This window comes from Orcinus orca, chromosome 4 (genome assembly GCF_937001465.1).
Source record: "Orcinus orca chromosome 4, mOrcOrc1.1, whole genome shotgun sequence".
NCBI classification, from domain to species: Eukaryota; Metazoa; Chordata; class Mammalia; order Artiodactyla; family Delphinidae; genus Orcinus; species Orcinus orca.
The window spans coordinates 45175083-45192659 of NC_064562.1; the positions used below are offsets into that span (position 1 = coordinate 45175083).

At 35.9% G+C, this 17577-nt stretch overlaps 1 protein-coding gene across 2 annotated transcripts in view; it reads left to right on the plus strand.

Annotated features, from left to right (window-relative positions):
* The window catches only part of ANTXR2 (ANTXR cell adhesion molecule 2), a 163546-nt gene that overhangs the window by 34914 nt on the left and 111055 nt on the right, over window positions 1-17577 (plus strand). For both annotated transcript variants that reach the window (XM_004280165.4, XM_049709391.1), the window contains 3 exons: window positions 1863-1923; window positions 3764-3862; window positions 5892-5961. In XM_004280165.4, the coding sequence (XP_004280213.2) occupies window positions 1863-1923; window positions 3764-3862; window positions 5892-5961 (230 nt within the window). The remainder of the gene's footprint in view (window positions 1-1862; window positions 1924-3763; window positions 3863-5891; window positions 5962-17577) is intronic.

Consider the following 17577-nt stretch of genomic DNA (forward strand, 5'->3'; position numbering starts at 1 on the left):
TCATTCTGGGTTGCATAGTCTTTGACACAGCTTTTGGAAAATCTCTTTATAATTTCTTGATTTACCTTATTCTAAGGAATTAAAAAAAAATGATTTCTATTTCCAATAGATGCAATCTTTAAGCCTCTCTCATAATTTTCTTGATGTTCAAAACATTTTTCTGTAATGCTGATAGAGGTGTGCCTAAAATAACTAGTAAAAAGATTGTAAGCTGTAAGATCAGTCCGTTTCCTTAACAGGATTTATTTTAAAATAAATTCTTTCAAGAATTGTCACCAGATAAAATAGATTTGGGGGGCTTTATGTTTTCTTTTGACCGTCCATTTTCGAGGCTCAGTTCTCATTTTTATTTCAAATTGGTCAAAACTAAAGCAATGATACCCCAATTTTGCTAGTTAGGGTATTATTAGCTTCATATTCCTTTGGCAAAACCTTTTTAGCTTCATATTCCTTTGGCAAATCTTTTGTATTCTGTTCCTTTCAGAGTCTTGTTATCTGAATTATGTCAAAATATTTAAAGATGATAGTGATTTGAGATACTTCCCTTCCAAGAGGACACATTAACCTTTGACAATGGTCCTCAATTCTTAAATGAAAAAAGGTACTCACTCGTCAAAGGAGTGTTGATTATCGAAGATAAAATAGCAGACCACAAGGTGTTTGGGCCCTGACAGTCTTTGGGTGACTCTGGAATCTCTTTGGTTATTTATGAGTTTAAATAGACCTCACTTGGAATTTCTCAGATATAATATTTTATTCTATTTGTTTCCTAATTACTAAAGCCTCAATCACTCAGTGAAAAGTGGATTCCCTGGGAAATGACCTTAAAAAGTGCAAATGTTTCCTCTTTCAGAGAGGCATATTCAGCAACAAAAATTCCGTGATTTGACCCAGCTGTATTTTAGAGTCTGACAATTTATATTTCCATTGTTATTAAAGAAAGCACAGAAAGCATTTCTATATCCTGCTACAGTCCTTCCTTCCTGTTTTAGTTATGAGCAGGAGATGCTAGAAACTACTGTACATCATCTGTCTTTAATGTCTGTCTGTCAAGAAAAAAATGTCGTTCAAAGATCATCTGGAACTTGTCTGCCTTTGCTAATGTAGTGCAGAGCAGTTCTAAAAATAAAGGCAGGATTGTTGAGTCCATTAGGAGCAGCTTATTTCATCATTGTTGTTTTTCGCTTGTAGCCTTGTGCCTTGTATGGTGGTTTCTGTTTCTCAGAACAAGCTAAGAAGAGCCATTCTGTTCCTGTGCTCTGGGAATGCTGGAGTAGAGAGTCTGTCTTTTTGAGAATAATATTTGGCTCATACAAGGGGCCTGTGTTCTGCAAGTGTAATGTTTGATGCATGTAAGGAGGATTAGCGTCCATGGGAATTGAGGCAGAGAAATTGAATAGAAATGCCAGAGTCAAATAAAGAAGTGTTTATTTATTGATATTATGTTGACCCTTTTAATAGAAAACATTAAATTAGCATAATTAAATAGGAGGTCTGATTTTGCTATCTTGTTTTTGCCTGATGGGAAATTCAGCATTGATTTTATGGCTATCAGGAAATTTTAGTTATCTTTTCATGTCTAAGGTTCCCAGACTTTGAGGCAACAACCCACTTTATCTGTGCTTATCTGTATTTATTCTAATCAAATAAGAGTTCCTACAGAATACAATCTTAGAATATATGCTGAAAGACGACACCGAAATTTCCTAAGAGCTTGGTAGCTATATACAAGATGGTTAATAAAATTTTCTCTGCCATCTATTGAAGTTAAAGGGAGGACCACAGATTATTAGTAACCTTATAATTCACTTTACATGTTATGATTTAGTGCTATACCTTGGTCTTCTTTTTTTCCTTTTTAGATACTAGCTCAGTCGTGCACTGAAATCCTGGAATTACGGCCCTCAAGCGTCTGTGTGGGGGGTAAGTGGTTAGAATTTAAAAATACCTTGTAAGAAGTTGTACTTTTTTCCTAGTTAAAATATACAATTTGAAACTCATGTTGGAAAGAGAATAGCAAAATTAATTTTTTGGCATCTTTTTCTGTAAGAATTTTTAAATAATTCCTTGAAATATTTCTATTTTAAATTCAAATTTTTAAGATTGGAGTGTTATTTTAAATAATGAACATATTGTGCGACAGGCTTTTAAAATCTTCTGTATATTTAGTTCATGTTTGAGACCTTTCCTATTTCAAGTAAAATAGAAAATTTTCTCTTTTATCTGATTATACAGTCAGGTATCTGTAGACTTTGAGCTCCGTGCCTTGATGACCTGGCCAAAGTACAGTACATGCCAGCTCAGGGCCCCTAAAGAAGTGATTTATGGGTGGAGGGCAAGAAATAAGCAGGTGGCTTCATCAGCTGTTCTAAGAACAGACTAGGATTTTAGCACTTTCAAGCCATCCGCCCCAAAGAGAGTGCGGTTCTCTCTGGCCTATACTATTTCTACTTCAGGTCTTACCTGGAGTTCATTTTAACCTGACTTTTCTTTCAAAAGGAAAAACATTGGGTCTGGTGGGGAAGGAAATGTGCTGTGCAATTTACTGCAGAACCTCCCAACTGCTGGACATGGGATGAAGTTCTACATCTTTTAGACTCCTCCATTAATGATTACTGAGACATTCAAGAGGAATAGTGCGTTTGAACATTCCAGAGCAGGATGGCGTTCTATGCATTTAGAATTTTACCTAATCCTCATAACAACACTATTCGACAGTTTTAGAATCCTGGGTTCACGGATGCGGAAACTGAGACAGAGACATGTTCAGTACTTGCTATTAGTAAATATCCTGTTAGACTCTTGTCTGTCTCACTCCTAAAGCTCATGTTCTTTTTCTGAGTCACATTTTAAGTTTCACTTGCACTTTATTTTAACTTATAAGAAAATTCCTTTCATAATACACTGAATGGAGAGTGGCATGGCAGTATTTTCTTCCACAGTTAATTACTCTATATGTGTTAGATTATTGCAGATAAGAGGTCTCCGAGAGGATTGAAAGTTGATCACTATTAAAATAGTTGACATACCACCTTGCAACTAAGCAGCAAACATTTAGTTGCCAATCAAAACATTGATTGGCAGCTAAAATTTTCTTCTAGCATATTATTTCACTTTCTAACATTTAGTGACTGCTCCTCTTACACAGAATACGAGTTCAATCAACCTCTTTTACCTATTGGCCATAGCTTTTTATTAGTCCAAAATGCATGACCCTTGATGAGTTATAAGTTTGTATGCAACAGAAAATAAAACTGGAATTAAGGATGTGAAGAAGCTGTTAAAGAAGAACTATGTACAGTGTCATAGATTAAAGAAAATATAATGCATGACTGTTCTAAGAACCAGATAATATGAGGCATTAACTTCTTTACATTCTCATACCTCAGTTCCTAGACAAGAGGAAAACAAAGTTTTCTTTCCTGTGGATATTTTCTTCAGGATAGAATTTGGGCAAGTTTGTATGGTATTTGTCTGGGATGACTGTCATGCTTCAATTCTAAAATCTTGGTCACTATTGGAAAACACTTTGTTCAAAAAATAAAATAACGCATCTCTACATGGCAGCGAAGAGTATCTTCACTGTACATACCTGTAGGGTCTAAGAAAGCAAGTAGGACCATGTCTTTGTTGTTATTACTTGTCTGAATAGTACTAAAAAATTCATTCTTTGTACCTTGATACTTTTGTTTCAAGTTACGCTTTTTGTTGTTGTTTTTTGTAAAGTAATGATTAAATTTTTTATTTTTCCTTTCACTTCTAGAGGAATTTCAAATAGTTTTGAATGGAAGAGGATTCAACTTGGGCAGTCGGGATGGCCGTGTTCTCTGTACTTACACTGTTAATGAAACATACACAAAGAGTAGGTCTCCATAATTTCAATATTCCTTTAATATCTCCATAGTATATCAGCATCAAGTGTTTTCCTCTTTTCCCCAACTGAAACCAACTATGCTATATTTTTTTATCAGAGGGGAAAGAAAGGAAGTCCAATGATAATACAAGTAGTAATAATAATTACTTAATAGTTATTTAATAATGGCAACATTTGTTCATAAGTTAATAAATGCTGGACCCCATCCTAAGTAGCCTCATTATACAAATGATGCCCTTGTGGCTGAAAGAGTCAAATAACTTGCCTGTGGTGACACAAGTAATAATGGGCAGAGCTGAGAGTCGAACCCAGTTTTCCTGACTGTACTCCGTACGGACTTTATCCACCGCCTGATTTAATTGCCTCTTTCTCCAGATTTGTTTCTTGTCACTCTTGCCTGAAAATCTAACTGTCTTGGACTACTCTACTACTTATTGCCTTATTCTATTGCCACTTGTTATCTTTATCTAATTTCCCAATAATTTGTCAGCCAGTTTCCTGAAGACGGGCTTTTTGCCTTATAGATATATCTCCAATGCCCACCTGGCACAGTGTTTGTTGATAATTATCATATTTAGGGAATTAGGTTTTATTTTCCCTCACTTGGCTTTCAAAAAAGGAGAAGATGAGTGTAACATTTTTATCTTCATTTTGAGAAAAACTTCTGCTCTTTAAATAGATCTTAGTATGCTGAGCATTTTGGGTCTCTATTAAGACATTTTCTCCTCATTGATGATTATATTGTCTTCTAAAATTTTATACAGTAAGACAGATGCTGCAACTCTGTGAACTCTGGTGGAACTATTTTTTGAGAGGTTCATCTACAATTTTGTTGTTTATCTGATGGTTCTAAACCCTCCAATTAGCACAGCTTTGGCTACATACACAGTCACTGCTCCATACTTTGTTGAATTAAAGTGGTGAGGATCTCAGCATGGTAAATGCCATCAGTAATTCCTCTCTTTCTTATTAAGATCATCGTTTTGGTAAGGAAAGACAATAATATTAGTAAAAAACTTTCTTCCTAGTAGCTTCTACAACTGAAGAGGACAAAATAATTTTACCGTTTTTATTCAGTAGTCATCTGTATCTAAGCATTAGCTTTACCTTACTCCTTTTGATTACATATTTGAGTTGATTATAATATAAACATATTTTACACATAACTACATAGGATTGAATGTATTAAAGTAAATTTCAAATAAATTGAGTCAGATTGTATTTTCATCATTTGTATTCTAATATTACCCATCTAATTATGTAACTTTTCTGAGTATTTATAGTCTAGATCATTTTTCTCATATGCTATTAAAATTGCAAGGCAATTTAAGCATTCTATAAAATGTGTTTATATATTATAAACCCAATTATTTTGGGCTTCCCTGGTGGCGCAGTGGTTGAGAGTCCGCCTGCCGATGCAGGGCACACGGGTTCGTGCCCCGGTCCGGGAAGATCCCACATGCCGCGGAGCGGCTGCGCCCGTGAGCCATGGCCGCTGAGCCTGCGCGTCCGGAGCCTGGGCTCCGCAACGGGAGAGGCCACGGCAGTGAGAGGTCCGCATACCGCAAAACCCCCCCCCCCCAAAAACCAATTACTTCATTAAACTCTTGAAAGAAATGTATTAGCCTTTGGACATTTGTCTTCTCTATCATTTTTAAATTCTGCTTTTAAAATATATATAATTTTTCCTTGAAAATCTAATATATTGGCAAAATTGAGGGAGAAAAGGTGATAATTTTATAGTATGTACAAGCTGTATGTGAACTTTATCTATATCAAAAAAACATAATTTATGATTTACCAGTACTATATGTCAATGAGGCATATAATCTCTTCCTGTTTTTCATTCTGTGTTCCTTCTCCTCTTTCTTTAGATGAGTATCTTTTTGTTCTTTTCATGCTAATGTATCTAATGTCCCACACTTGAACTCTGATTGCTGCGTCTCTTCATATTTTTAATGAAACTGTGTGAGATACATAAAACCCTTTATTGATTAAATGACATTTTATTTTATAGGTGTAATGCCAGTGAGTGTGGAAAGTAATTCTATGCTTTGTCCTGCACCTACCCTGAATGAAGTTGGACAGTAAGTACTTTATGAAAAACATTTAAAAACTTTTTAGCTACAAATTATAAGGAAATGGTCACAAAATATACATTGGTTGTTTTATTTTATCTTTTCTTGATATACAGATTAAACATGAAATAGTAAATCCTAGACAAATCACTCTGGTTAGTACTTTAACTATACATATTCTTAGTAGGTTGAAAAGGGTAAAGTCTGTTTTATCTTGTTTTTAAATATTGATTAAAAGGCTCTATAAATATTTATCTCGATAGATTTGAGAAATATTGTTAGAGCCTTTAAATAATAAAGCCATAGCCATTATTTTGAACTTTAGAGTATTGAATTTACACACACACACATACACATACACACAAGAGTTTCAAAGTGGGATTTTGACTAATGACTGTAGTGTTTAAATATTAAGATTGAAGAGCAAAAGGAACATGGCTCAATAAGGCACAACTTAGACTAGGAAATATTTGTGCATTAATTTGTGTCCCAGTCCTGTTAAGGAGTATATTTTCATGTTCTTTGGTGTGGCAATAAACCATGATAGCTGGATAAAATAAGGGATATTTAGTTTGGAAGAAGGGCTTTTATTTTAATCACCTATATACAGATAACTTCACCATCAACTTAATATTTCCATGTGTGATTTTTTCCCCCTGCCCTCTCTATTATGCAGGAAATGATTGCAAATATTTCAAATGTTCTCTTGTCCAACAGTAGTAGATGCAATATGCTTAGGATAATGGATAGGATACAGTTTTCAAGAATCACTATATACTGATCTCAAACCTTCCTCTGGATCAGAGGAAACTAAAATACATAAGGCCCCAATCCAAAGTCTGGATTAGTGTTCAGAGAGTGAAGATTATATTTTCCTTTGTGGAACCTAAGAAAATCTTAGTAGTTTGAAGTTCACTTGAGCACTTAACTTTTGTGGATGCTTAAGTATTTAAGATATCTGTTGGACATCACTTCTGGTCATCCAAGTAAATTGGAGCAGTATCAGCTTTCTATTTGAAATTGATTGAAAAGAGCTGCATAATATAACTTATAAAAGCAAGACTATCAGAATCTATTTTCTTTCTATAAAAAAGTATTCATTTTCTGAGTCATATAATAATCTGGTATTGGTAACATGCTTATGGCCAAATTAGACTGGCCTTGGAATTTAAGGCCCATCCATTTTGTGTGGAGCCATCTGTACCACAAGGGCACAGTGGGACTTAATGGCTTTCTGAGTAATAGTCTTGTATTAGCAAAGATAGATCTGTTGACTTAGAAGTTTGGTCTTATTTTATTGAATCTATAAGTCCATATTGATTCTCCTGATTGTTCTGCCCAGTCTGCTTTCAGAGCTCTCTCCTCTCTCTTAGTCACTGGCAGCTCCATCCTTTTTGTTGTTCAGGTAAAAAACCTTTGACTCATTATTGATCTCTTTTATGCAGCCCATAAGCAAATCTCAGCTCTGATTTCAAAACATGTTCAGAATCCAGTCCTTCCCCACCACCTCCACTGATACCACCCTAGACCAAGCTACTGTCATTTCTTGCTTAGGTTATTAGCCTCTCAACCCATCTTTCTTCTTCTGTTCTTGGCAAAAGTGATCCTGTTAAAACAGATCAGTTTATGTCAGCCCTCCACTTAAAATCCTTGATATGTGTTCCTCATTACATTCAGAGTGCAAGTCTAATCACTGCAGTGTTCTATAAGGTTCTACAAGATCTGGCCCTCACTGCATCTCCAACTTCATCCTCTTTTTGCCCCTTCTGTTATGGTCACACTGGCCTCTTTTTTGTTCTTTAACCACCTGAGCTTATTCCAGTGGCTTGAAAGGCTCCTTCCTTCTTGTCTCACTCTCTCAACTTCAAGTTTTGTTCAATATATCACCTTCTCAGTAAGCCCTTGCCAGTCGCCCTATTTAATCATACAATCTTCCCCCTCCCATGAGTTTAACAGTCTCTATTCTCTTTTCATGGTTCACTTTTTCTCCAAAGCATTTAGTTGTTTGTTATTGTGTCTCCTTCCTGCTGGGATGGATTTGGTTTATTTTGTTTCTTTCTATATCTCTAGCACTGACACAATGCCTGACAGATAGTAGATTCACTAAATGTTTGTTGCATGAAAGAATGAATACATTTTTCTCAAACGTTTTGATTTACTATTTATATAAAGAGCTAAAAGAGTGCATTTGATTACTGGGTATATCAGGTAGGAGAAAGATGATCAGAATTCTGTTTGGGGGATCATACCATTTAAGAGAGCAGGAAATTATCTTGACCTTTTCATAGTAATGACTAGTTAAGGAAGACAGCTTACTTTCTTCTCCAAAGTAGTTATAAAATGCAATATACCTGTTCTATCCAACACTGAATTTGTTTTCTCTAGAATTTGCCTTGGGGCACAGTCTCCTTTTTAAGAGACTGCCATAGATACTGCTGGTATTCTTTAGTGATTTGTAGATTGGCTAAATACTCAGAAGATGTGATTTCTAAAAATCATATAAGACATAATAAATATCAAGCACGAGAAAAAATCATTTGTTTGCTTTTTGACATTAATATTTCACCTACAAGCAAGCTGAGAATGTTTTGGAAAGCGATCTGTCTAAAATAATTACTTTTGCTTCTTTTTTGTCTATCAAGTACATGACACCACTGAGGCAAAATATGTGAAGATTTTATTTATTAATGTATCGGACATTTGGCGACATCATTATTTGTTCTACTAAGTATGTTGCAAGTAATTTGGACCTTTCCTTTGCCTTGAATTTCCTTCAGATACTTTTGTAGGCGATGAGCTCTCTTATGAGATTGGATTCAAATCAACACAACTGAAACAGTTTAGCCTTGTAAGGTGACTGTGCTTAATATGTTTGTCTAATTAGCTTTTGGCTAAGGATTCAAAACCATTAAGTAGCTAGTTAGCCTATGTTTCAAATAAACACATCTTGCCCAACAATGAATGAAAGTTTTTCCTGTGTGAGGGTGACAGATGTGGTGATGGTTCCCCCTGTCCTCTCACTTAAATAATTAACAGCATTCTGGTGAAGTAACCCTAGACAGACAGCCTCAAAGCCAGATGCACAGTCTCAGAGCTGGAGCCATGGACATGTGTCTCGTCTCATTAGTGTGCTCTATCAGTTCCTTTCTCATCTTTATGTTACTTCCTGAATTACATTTTCTTTGAGGATTATTCCTTTAAAAATCCAGGGCTCGTGAATTTTGGTTTGAAAGAGGATTAACATGAAGATGTTTTACTTGGAGATGGGAACTAAGAATGTAGCAGAGTAGCTAGGACATAGGTTTGCATTTGGAAATTGATGTCGTGGAGTAAATAAAAGTTAAAGCTATCTGGGCAAATCTTATCCAGGTTTATCATTGCTTAGCATTGTTGGAATGGGTCTTTGGAGTCCTTTCTTTGAGAGACATCTCTATGTATTAAATTTCTTTATCTGGTACAGAATTTTAGACTAAAATGAACATATTTTTAGTTTTTAAACAGAAAGAATATAAAGGTGAGATTGTTCTTTCTGAGATTGTTCTTTCCTATTTTTTTTCATTGGACACAATTTAATTTAAAAATGTCATATGGTTAAACAAATTGTCTTACCTAGAAAAATCTGTAGATTGTTTGGGAGTTTTTCTGCCAGTGGTTCATTTGATCCAAAATGTCTTAAGTTTGAGTAGGAAGGACTCTGTGAAGCTCTGCAGATCCTACCCTTTTGAGGGCAGTGGCCTCCTTGTGTAATGTGCAGGTATCACCCGTTCTTGCAAAATGGGCTTATTCTCTGACCCTTGTTTAGGAAGACATCAACAATAGCACAGCTGCTCTGCAATAGTTGAGATCTCAGACCTGTAATTTGGCAAGAAGAACAGAGCAAATTGGGTAAATATACATAAACACATTGTGAAGAAAGAAAAACAGAACAGAATGAACCAGAGCCTGATCCTACAGCTTGTTTGATAGATTTAAGGAGGCATATGGTATAGTTAAATGTGCTTTCAAAAACATTGGCCAGAATCTTCTGGCAAATATGAAATAAATATCTAAATCAGATGAAACTGATAGTATTAGTTCCCTTAAAAGGCAGTGTGGAAAGACAGTTGACAGAGGGTTTAAGTAAGAAGTGGTGGGACATCAGTGTATGTGGAAATTTTTAAGCATCTGATACTGAAGGATCACTGAGATGCATGTGTGGCAGACTTGGGGTTAGAGCCTGACTTGGTAATGGAATCTTATTTTCCTCAATATTGTGATTTTTTAAAATATAATTCATCTTGCCTGGAATAAATTAATTCCATTTCCCTTTCTTGGTTTGACAAATTCTGCCTTTAGCACAGCTTCTCACATGAACAGTTAAGAGAAATATATATATACCTATATATGTATGGTTATGTGAATTTATTTTATCAATCTGTTTTTTTTGAGAGGGAGACATGATTTTTTTTTATTAGAAAAATTTTTTTTTATTAGAAAAATTCTTTAAAAAACTAAAACACTGAGGTGATGAATTGGTCGTCAACAGATGACTTGGTGGATGAGGCTGCTTTGGCTGCACTGATCTCCCACTTCCTCCCTTGTTCAGGGTCCATGTCAAAGCAGCGCCATAGCTGCAGGGCCCCCATCTGGGCTCATGGTTGGACTGAGGACCTGAACTGTGTGACCTTTGAGCTCAGCCACCTTGGTTCGGTACTTACAAATAGCAAGCTGGTTCTGGGCAAAGCCATGACCTGAGATGAGCTCCTTGTAGTGAGGGGACCAGAGGATGGAGCACACTTGGAAGCATCCACAGCACTCAGGCCCCATAGTAGACATTCTAGATGTGAATGTGTCAATCACTGGGTCTCCTTCTAGTTGCCAGGACCTTGGTCTGTCAGGGACACCAAGCTACAGCCTTGATAGCCCCTTGACACTGGGTGAATGTCTTCAGGGGAACCCAGCCACCCATTCCAGGAGCACTAGGCCACATGATGACCAAATATTGTCCATCTGTACACCTACACAATCCCCAATTCCATTATCTTAGTAGCAGGTAATGCAACCATAACTTTATTCTTTCTTCTTTTCCTTATGAGGAATGAGACTGGATTTATTTATTTTTAAAATCATGGACACCAGGACATTTGTTATATCTTTATTTTGAATATAAACATTAGAATCTTGGTGAGATTGGTTAAGGCTGAGGAGCCTCTCAGTTTTTATATTTCTCTGTACCCCTCCCCCAATGGTGGAACATTTATGTATTCATTCACACAGTGTATTGCTTTCTGATTATACCTATAAATGTGATAAGTTCACCTAATCTGCATTGCATCTCCATCCTAAATTATTATATTCAGTTCTAGAAATTGTCTCTTAAGAGGAACAATAGTTAATTCGAGTACGTCTAGGGTGGCCAACAAAATCTTGCCAAGTGTGAAAATACTGAATTAAAATACTGAAAAAGACACGATTCAGGTGTGACACATCGGCTCTCCAAATGTCAGGTCTGTCATGTGAAAAGAGAGATTTGACTTATTCTTTATTGCTCCAAGAACAAGAGAAAGAAAGAGTGGAAGGTAAAAGGAGGCACATTTCAGCTCAATATAAGAAAGATTTTTGTAAAAATTGGAATCATTTAGTGAGTTTTGGTAACTAAAGGTGTTCAAAGAGGGACAGCTATGTGATGATATGGAAGATATTCCTTAAATATGTATTTAAATCCTATTATATATCTGCTTTTAAATTTTATATTATTAAAGTTTTTACTATTACTAAAATATTTGACTTTTTTGGATGAAAGGCACTAAAAATTGAGTGATCATTTTGAAGCATCTTTTTAGTATTTAAAAAGATATACAATGCAGTTAAAATGGGGTTATTTTCAGTATAATACTGAAAATATTTACAATAAAAGTGTAGGTGTGACGTCCAGTATAATTCTGATATAGCTTTTTTTTTCTTCTGAAATCTAGCAATCTTCCTGACTGCAGTGCTTGTTTTAGTTATATACATATATTGAGTATCTCAAAAAGAAATTATTTTATTCAATTATTTTATCCTTTTACCCCTTTGAAGAAAATATCCTTAAACAAAACGTTAATTTATATATATATATTCGTAACTAGAAGTAGAGTCTTTATTCACAAATATGAAACCTTATTTTCACCTCATAATTTATTATGCATAAAGCTAACTTTTAAAAAGCTCTGCAGAGTATTAAATAGTAGCACTTGATTTCAAAATATCTTAAGTCACCATAATTTTAATAGCTTTTTGAGTAGTTGCCAGTTTAATTTTCAGTATGTGCAAATTGGAGGTAAATTATTTATTACTTCCAGCAAATGTCTTTCACAATTTTATTTAATTTTTTCATCTTTTTAAATGGATCATAAAATGGCAGTCTTTTATTGGACATCCATAAAGTCAGCAGCAAATAAATACTTTGCAAATAGGTTGCTATGATTGAAATGTCAACCATATTTTATGCAATATGAAATTTCCTCAGATCAGAGTAGCCCTAACATATGGCAATGAGCTGTTCTCCTGTTCTGGAATTGTCTTACATCATTAAACATTAAATTAAAGCACTGTGACCGTTAGGACTTTGAATTTTATTTACTTATATATCAGAATACTATTTAATAATTTCTCATGTGGAATGAATTTAGTACCCTTGAATTTAGTTTTATCACTATTTTTTTTTTTTTTTTTTGCCGTACGCGGGCCTCTCACTGTTGTGGCCTCTCCCGTTGTGGAGCAACAGGCTCTGGACGTGCAGGCTCAGCGGCCATGGCTCACGGGCCCAGCCACTCTGCGGCATGTGGGATCTTCCCGGACCGGGGCATGAACCCGTGTCCCCTGCATCGACAGGTGGACTCTCAACCACTGCGCCACCAGGGAAGCCCTAGTTTTATCACTATTAATTGAAGACCAATTGACATTAAAATGCACTTCAAGCAGTCTTTTTGTTAAGTTGTTCAGGTTTCTTCTATCCTTCTACTTAAATGGTCTGAGGATGGAGCAAAGAGCCGTTGAACATATTTGTAAGCAATTCTAAACAATGTAGAACCAACTTATAGAAAAGGAAGTTGAAGGAGTCCTCAGTTCTGAGCCTCGCCTTCCCTGACCACCCAGAATTATCTGTACTGTGGGCCAGTCTTGTCTCAGAAGAAGGTCTTTCCTTGTCTTTCACGACTTCATAGTCTCACCTCCGGGACTGTTTCTTCTCCAGTGTTACCTCCGGCTCCTCTTCTTACAGTTCCTAGTCAGTTTTCACCATGGCTGGATTCCTGACCCATAAACTCACCTTCTCTAAGTCTTCCTTTTCTTGCTATGAGTTCCAAATCTCCAGACAAGATCTTTCCCTTAGCTTGAAACCAACCAAGTGTCCACTATCCAAATGTCAGCTCATTAACTTGGATTTCCCTTAGGCAAATTAAACCTGAAGTTCCCAAATTAAACTCATGTACTTCTGTTCAAACCTGTTCCTTTCATGTTTCCTGTGCAAGATTACCCACCTTCCTGTGCAAAACACAAACTTTGAAGCCATCTTTAACTACTCTTTCTTCCTCACCTCCTACATCCTATAAATGTCCAAGTCCTTTTTAATCCAACTGCTTAATACCTCTCAATTTTCATTTCAGATTACCCTCATTGACACTATTTGGTTCAGTTCTACTTTGGTCCTTATTTGAAATTCACTGAGAAATTCTTTAAAAAAATTTTTTTTAATTGAGGTAACATTGGTTTATAACATTATATAAGCTTCATGTATACAAATATTAAGGTTTGACTTCTGTATACACTACAGTATGCTCACCACCAAAAGTCTAGTTTCCATCTGTCAGCATACAGTTGACCCCCTTTACCCATTTTGCCCTCCAGCTCTTCCCCTCTGGTAGCCATCAATTTGTTCTCTGTATCTAGGCACTTGTTTTTGTTTTGTTTTGTTTCTTTGTTTTTATATTCCACATATGAATGAAATCGTACATATTTGTCTTTCTCCATCTGACTTATTTCACTTAGTACCCTCAAGGTCCATCCATGTTGTCACAAATGTCAAGATTCCATTTTTTTATGGTTGAGTAGTATTCCATTGTACATAGATACTACGTCTTCTTTAGCCGTTCATCCATCAGTGGGCACTTACATTGCTGCTTCTATATCTTGGCAATTGTAAATAATGCTGCAGTGAACATTAGGGTGCATATATCTTTTTGAATTGGTGTTTTTGTATTCTTCAGATAACTACCCAGAAGTGGAATAACTGGATCATATGGTAGTTCCATTCTTAATTTTTGGGGGAACCTCCATCCTGTTTTTCATAGTAGGTGCACCAATTTCCATTCCTACCAATAGTGAAATACACTATGACATTGTTAACTGGTCTTCTCCTGTAGAAATTTACTCTTCCAATCCATGCTCTACGATGCAACAAGTGATCTTTGTAAAACACAATTCTGACCATATTTCTGCCTGGCTTAAAAACTCATAAGACTAATTCTAAATATCTAAATATGGCATCCTGGGTTCTTCATTATCCTTCTCCTACTCTCCTTTTCAGCCTCAAGCCATATATTCTCACTCTCACATTCTGTGTTGATGCCATATTGAATGGCTTTTATTCCTTGACTGTTCTGTGCCTTTCTTATCTTCCAGCTTGTCAAATAGTGCTCCATCTTCTTGGGTCCCTTTTTAATCTCTTTTCCTAACTAATTCTTGATCATCCTTTAGGATTCATCATAGAGGTGACTTCCTGCAGGAAATCTTTGTTGATGCCCCCGTGCAAGGCTCAGTCGGTTGTAACTCCCACATGATCCTCTAGTACCTTTGTGCTTATACCTATTTTAGTTAATATCACATTTTATTGTAATTGTTCATGTGGCTTCCTTTCAGTTACATTGTAATGCTGTGTTTCATTTGTTATTGCAGCCCTATTACCAAGCACAGCCTAGGTTGGCCTATTGTAGGCAATTTATAAATATTGGAGTAATAGACTGAGTGATTGATTGAACTTACTGGCCAACATTCAGAAACCAATTTGGAGCACAGTTTTAAGTGTTAGGTTCAAGCACACAGCTCAACATAGTTGCAGTGCTGGGTTTTATCAAGATAACATTTTGTAACAGGAAGGAAATAGCTTTGAAAATTTTCTTTACATGAACTTGCATGCCATTATATGTTATACTAGGCATTTTTGGAACAATTTAGCTCTCTCTATTTTTATATGGAATTAAGTGAAGAGAAATTCTTCAAAGTAAACAAAAAAGTATTAGGCAATTATTTCTTTGCTGCAATACATTCTTCTATATTATCTGTGCTGTTTTATAATTTGGATCTAAAATGTTTATATAAAAGTACCTTGATAGCTGAATAATTTTTTTAGACAAATAGTCAGATGTTACAGTAATTTATAGAGTACCCGCTGTGTTCCAGGCACTGTGTTGGACATTTTATGTACATTATTTTATCAAGCTCTCCTCCCCAAAGCAACTCTGAAATAGGTACAGTTATCCCCCTTTTACACATTGAAGAATGCAAGATTGAGAGGGTAGTGACTAGGGTTCAAACCTATAACTCCTGATTCCCCAACACGTGGGCTGAATCTATTATCCCCTTTTTCAATTTTATTTTATTCTTGGGACAGATAAAGATAAACTCTTTACTCACCTCTCCTTTATGGAATTATGTGAAAACAATATGGCTTTAATACATTTTTGCCCATAATAAAGTTTCTGTAACTGAGAGTATGAGTTCTACTGTCCTAAATATACTAACCAGCAATAAAAGTTATATAGCAATCAGAATGAGAAATCCATAGATACTAGCGCAAGTTACATAAAATATGACAAAACATGATATACGTATATTGGAGTCTTGGGGCAAAGAAAGGTCAAGGTATTGAGTCTGGGTTAGAGGGTGAGATGGGTTTTATCAATCTGTTTGCCAGCAATGGAGTAGCAGAGCTTTGGACAAAAGTATCAGCTCATAGCAGTGCCAGTATCATACCAATAATTTCAAAATTTTTTCTAAAGAAACAACAAAATTTAAAAGCAGAAATAACTTTTAGAGTGTGTTTTCATGTTTGCAACACTTCTGAAAAAATTTCCTAGCAAATATATATACATATAAAAATATACACATATGTTCACAAATAAATATCATATAGTAAATGCCATTATAACTATGAGAAATATGTGAATATAGTAAGAAATTGGAAGAGTGACACTGGAGAAGTGAGACAAAGCTCTCGCCAGTGAGTGAAATTTAGATGTAAGACCCTAAAGCACTTACTGAGGATTAAGGTGGTATGCAGTAGAAGTGAAAGCACTTTGACTACAGAGCCAGAGAAGTCCAATATTTGGGTAAGTTACCTTTTTAAGCTTCAGGTCCTTTATTTGGAAAATGGAGATAATGCTATAGCCGCCCTCAGTGGGTTGTTGTGAGAATTAAGTGAGAAGATGTGTTAATGTGTTTAGCTAATAGAAAGGAATCGGGGCTTCCCTAGTGGCGCAGTGGTTGGGAATCCGCCTGCCGATGCAGGGGACACGGGTTCGTGCCCCGGTCCGGGAGGATCCCACATGCCGCGGAGCGGCTGGGCCCGTGAGCCATGGCCACTGGGCCTGCGCGTCCGGAGCCTGTAACTCCACTTTGGGAGAGGCCACAGCAGTGAGAGGCCCGCGTACCGCAAAAAAAAACAAAAACAAAAACAAAACATAGTAAGGAATCGATAAACACTGTTATTATGAGTACTGTTGTTTCTGGTAGTGGTTTGATCGTGCTACTACTGCTCTCAGGAAGGTGAATATTATATTGTTTCAACTGAATCCATGTGTCAGAAGAATCATCCGGTGGCTTTCCATGTCTGTGGAGACTAACTCAGTTTGATCAGACACCAGCTACATTATACTAGACTGAGATTTTAAGAATAATGTGCAAATTGGTTTGGTTGCCTACAAGACCTCATCAGCATGCTATGGGAAACTATAGAAAAGAGTGAATTTTGTTATAAAATACATCTGTTCTTATTCCATTTGGATAAGCATTAAATGTTTCCTTCATTAATTAGAGAACTGGTTCATTTCTGGTGAGTTCTACGTGCCAGATTATAAACAACTTTGGTCAATGTCTACTGATCCCTTTAAAGTTGAATCGATAAGATTACCTGCAACAATCATACATTATTATGAATCCAGTAAACTTCCCCCACAAACCAAAACCGTGCTTTCTGTGTCATATGCTTTCTGGTACATGCTTTAAAGTGGAGGAATTAGGATCTAGGAAACATTATTTTTGGATTGAACTATGCTTAATCTTCCAAAAAAACAAAGCAAAACAAGGCACTGAGTTCTGCAGAAAAAGCAAGTAGGTTTAAGTTTTCTTTCTTAAATAAGCCACTTGGCATTCTGTGTTGGAATAGTTCAGAAGTTTAGTTAATTTGATATAAGTACCCCAAGTTCTTGTTCTTTTCTGGATTTAGCTAAACTTTTTTTTTTTTTAACAAAATGTTTTAAAGGGAATATTTTACAAGGAATATTTTTAATAGGAGTAATCCTGAATTTTGAAGAAGAGTTCAGCTAGAAGTTTGCTAGTCCTGTCTTTCCTAGGGGTTCTAGCCCTGTAAGAATCCAAACTAAATATCAC